Source organism: Pygoscelis adeliae, unplaced genomic scaffold, assembly GCF_000699105.1.
Source record: "Pygoscelis adeliae isolate BGI_AS28 unplaced genomic scaffold, ASM69910v1 Scaffold1750, whole genome shotgun sequence".
NCBI lineage: Eukaryota > Metazoa > Chordata > Aves > Sphenisciformes > Spheniscidae > Pygoscelis > Pygoscelis adeliae.
In genome coordinates this window covers 10,157-11,473 of record NW_008823999.1, presented here as the reverse complement: position 1 = coordinate 11,473, position 1,317 = coordinate 10,157, and the positions used below count along the sequence as shown (strand labels likewise).

General features: G+C 68.5%; 1 protein-coding gene across 1 annotated transcript in view; it reads right to left on the bottom strand.

Moving 5' to 3' along the window:
• Positions 1–70: 70 nt before the first annotated feature.
• LOC103917747 (dematin-like) overlaps positions 71–1,317 on the bottom strand; it is a gene marked incomplete at both ends in the record, with an annotated part of 11,363 nt that continues 10,116 nt past the window's right edge. The window contains 4 exons of the mRNA XM_009324938.1: positions 71–181; positions 291–451; positions 565–702; positions 866–1,145. Coding sequence (XP_009323213.1) covers positions 71–181; positions 291–451; positions 565–702; positions 866–1,145 — 690 coding nt within the window. The remainder of the gene's footprint in view (positions 182–290; positions 452–564; positions 703–865; positions 1,146–1,317) is intronic.

Here is a 1,317-nt window from a genome sequence, read left to right as displayed (position 1 = left end):
CGTCCCAGCGCCATGTGTGGTACCCGGCTCACCTTAACTCTGCCCACCCCACGCAGCTCCCGGCTGGTACCTTTCTCTTCTGCAGCACTTTTCCCTTCTCGACGATGACCGGGGAGGGAGATGGCTTCAGGGCGCTCTTTGCCGACGCGGTGCGCTTCAACAGCGGCGTGAGGAACGAGCCCTGCTGGAAAAACGCAGCGGAGAGAGCGTGAGGCCTGTCCTCCCGAACCCTTCGCACTCCCTGCAGCCCGTGCCCTCCCCGCTGCCTGTCCCCGGTGCCCCCCCCCTACCTCGGAGCCAGCAGAGCTGGTGGTGGCGGCGATGTGGCCCTTCAGCGACTTGCCGATGGCCAGCAGGTTCATCTCGGAGCCGGCTTTCAGCCTGCCCTTCATGCGGCAGGCCCTCTCCAGCTGCCCCACCTTCTCCTCCAGCTTGGGGAAGGCTCTCTTCCCTGCAAGGAGAGCAGGGGCACTGCCAAGCCCAGGCACCCCTCGACCCCGCTGGCTGCTCAGGCAAGGGCCAGGCACCCCCCGGCACAGGGGCAGAGCCCCTCTGCGGTCCTACCGATGAGGATCTGCAGCCCATCCCGAGCCCCTTTCCTCTCGGGCAGCGTCAGGGTGCGCTGGGACCGGGAGAGATCCCTGCTCCGGAGCTCGGGGCTCCCCCTCGCCCGCTGCGGGCTGGCAGCCCTGCCCCGGAGAGCTGGGGAGGAAGGGCAGAGGAAGGATGCTTGGGAGGAAGGGCAGAGGAATCACGGCACATCACCGTGCTCGCGGGCACCGCAGCCTCCATCCCAGCACGTGGGGCTGGGGTACACGGGGGAACCCTGCTGCTCCCCTGGATGGAGCATCCAGCCCCTGCTCACCTGCCTGCGAGGGCAGGGCGCTGCCTGGAATGTTGCTGCAGGCACCGGTGGGCAGCGCAGACGCTGGTCTCTTGCACTGCCCTTGCACCGCTCGGTCCAAGCTCTGCTGCTGCGGAAGGAAGCCCGGGAGAAGCCCGTGGGCCAGTGGTGGAGCATCCAGCCCCTGCTCACCTGCCTGCGAGGGCAGGGCGCTGCCTGGAATGTTGCTGCAGGCACCGGTGGGCAGCGCAGACGCTGGTCTCTTGCACTGCCCTTGCACCGCTCGGTCCAAGCTCTGCTGCTGCGGAAGGAAGCCCGGGAGAAGCCCGTGGGCCAGTGGCTCTGTCCAAGCTCTGCTGCTGCGGAAGGAAGCCCGGGAGAAGCCCGTGGGCCAGTGGACGGTGGGAGCCTGTCCCCCTCACCCTGGGCCTCGCATGGGGGTGCCAAGGGGCATCAGCGGCGCTTACCCGCTG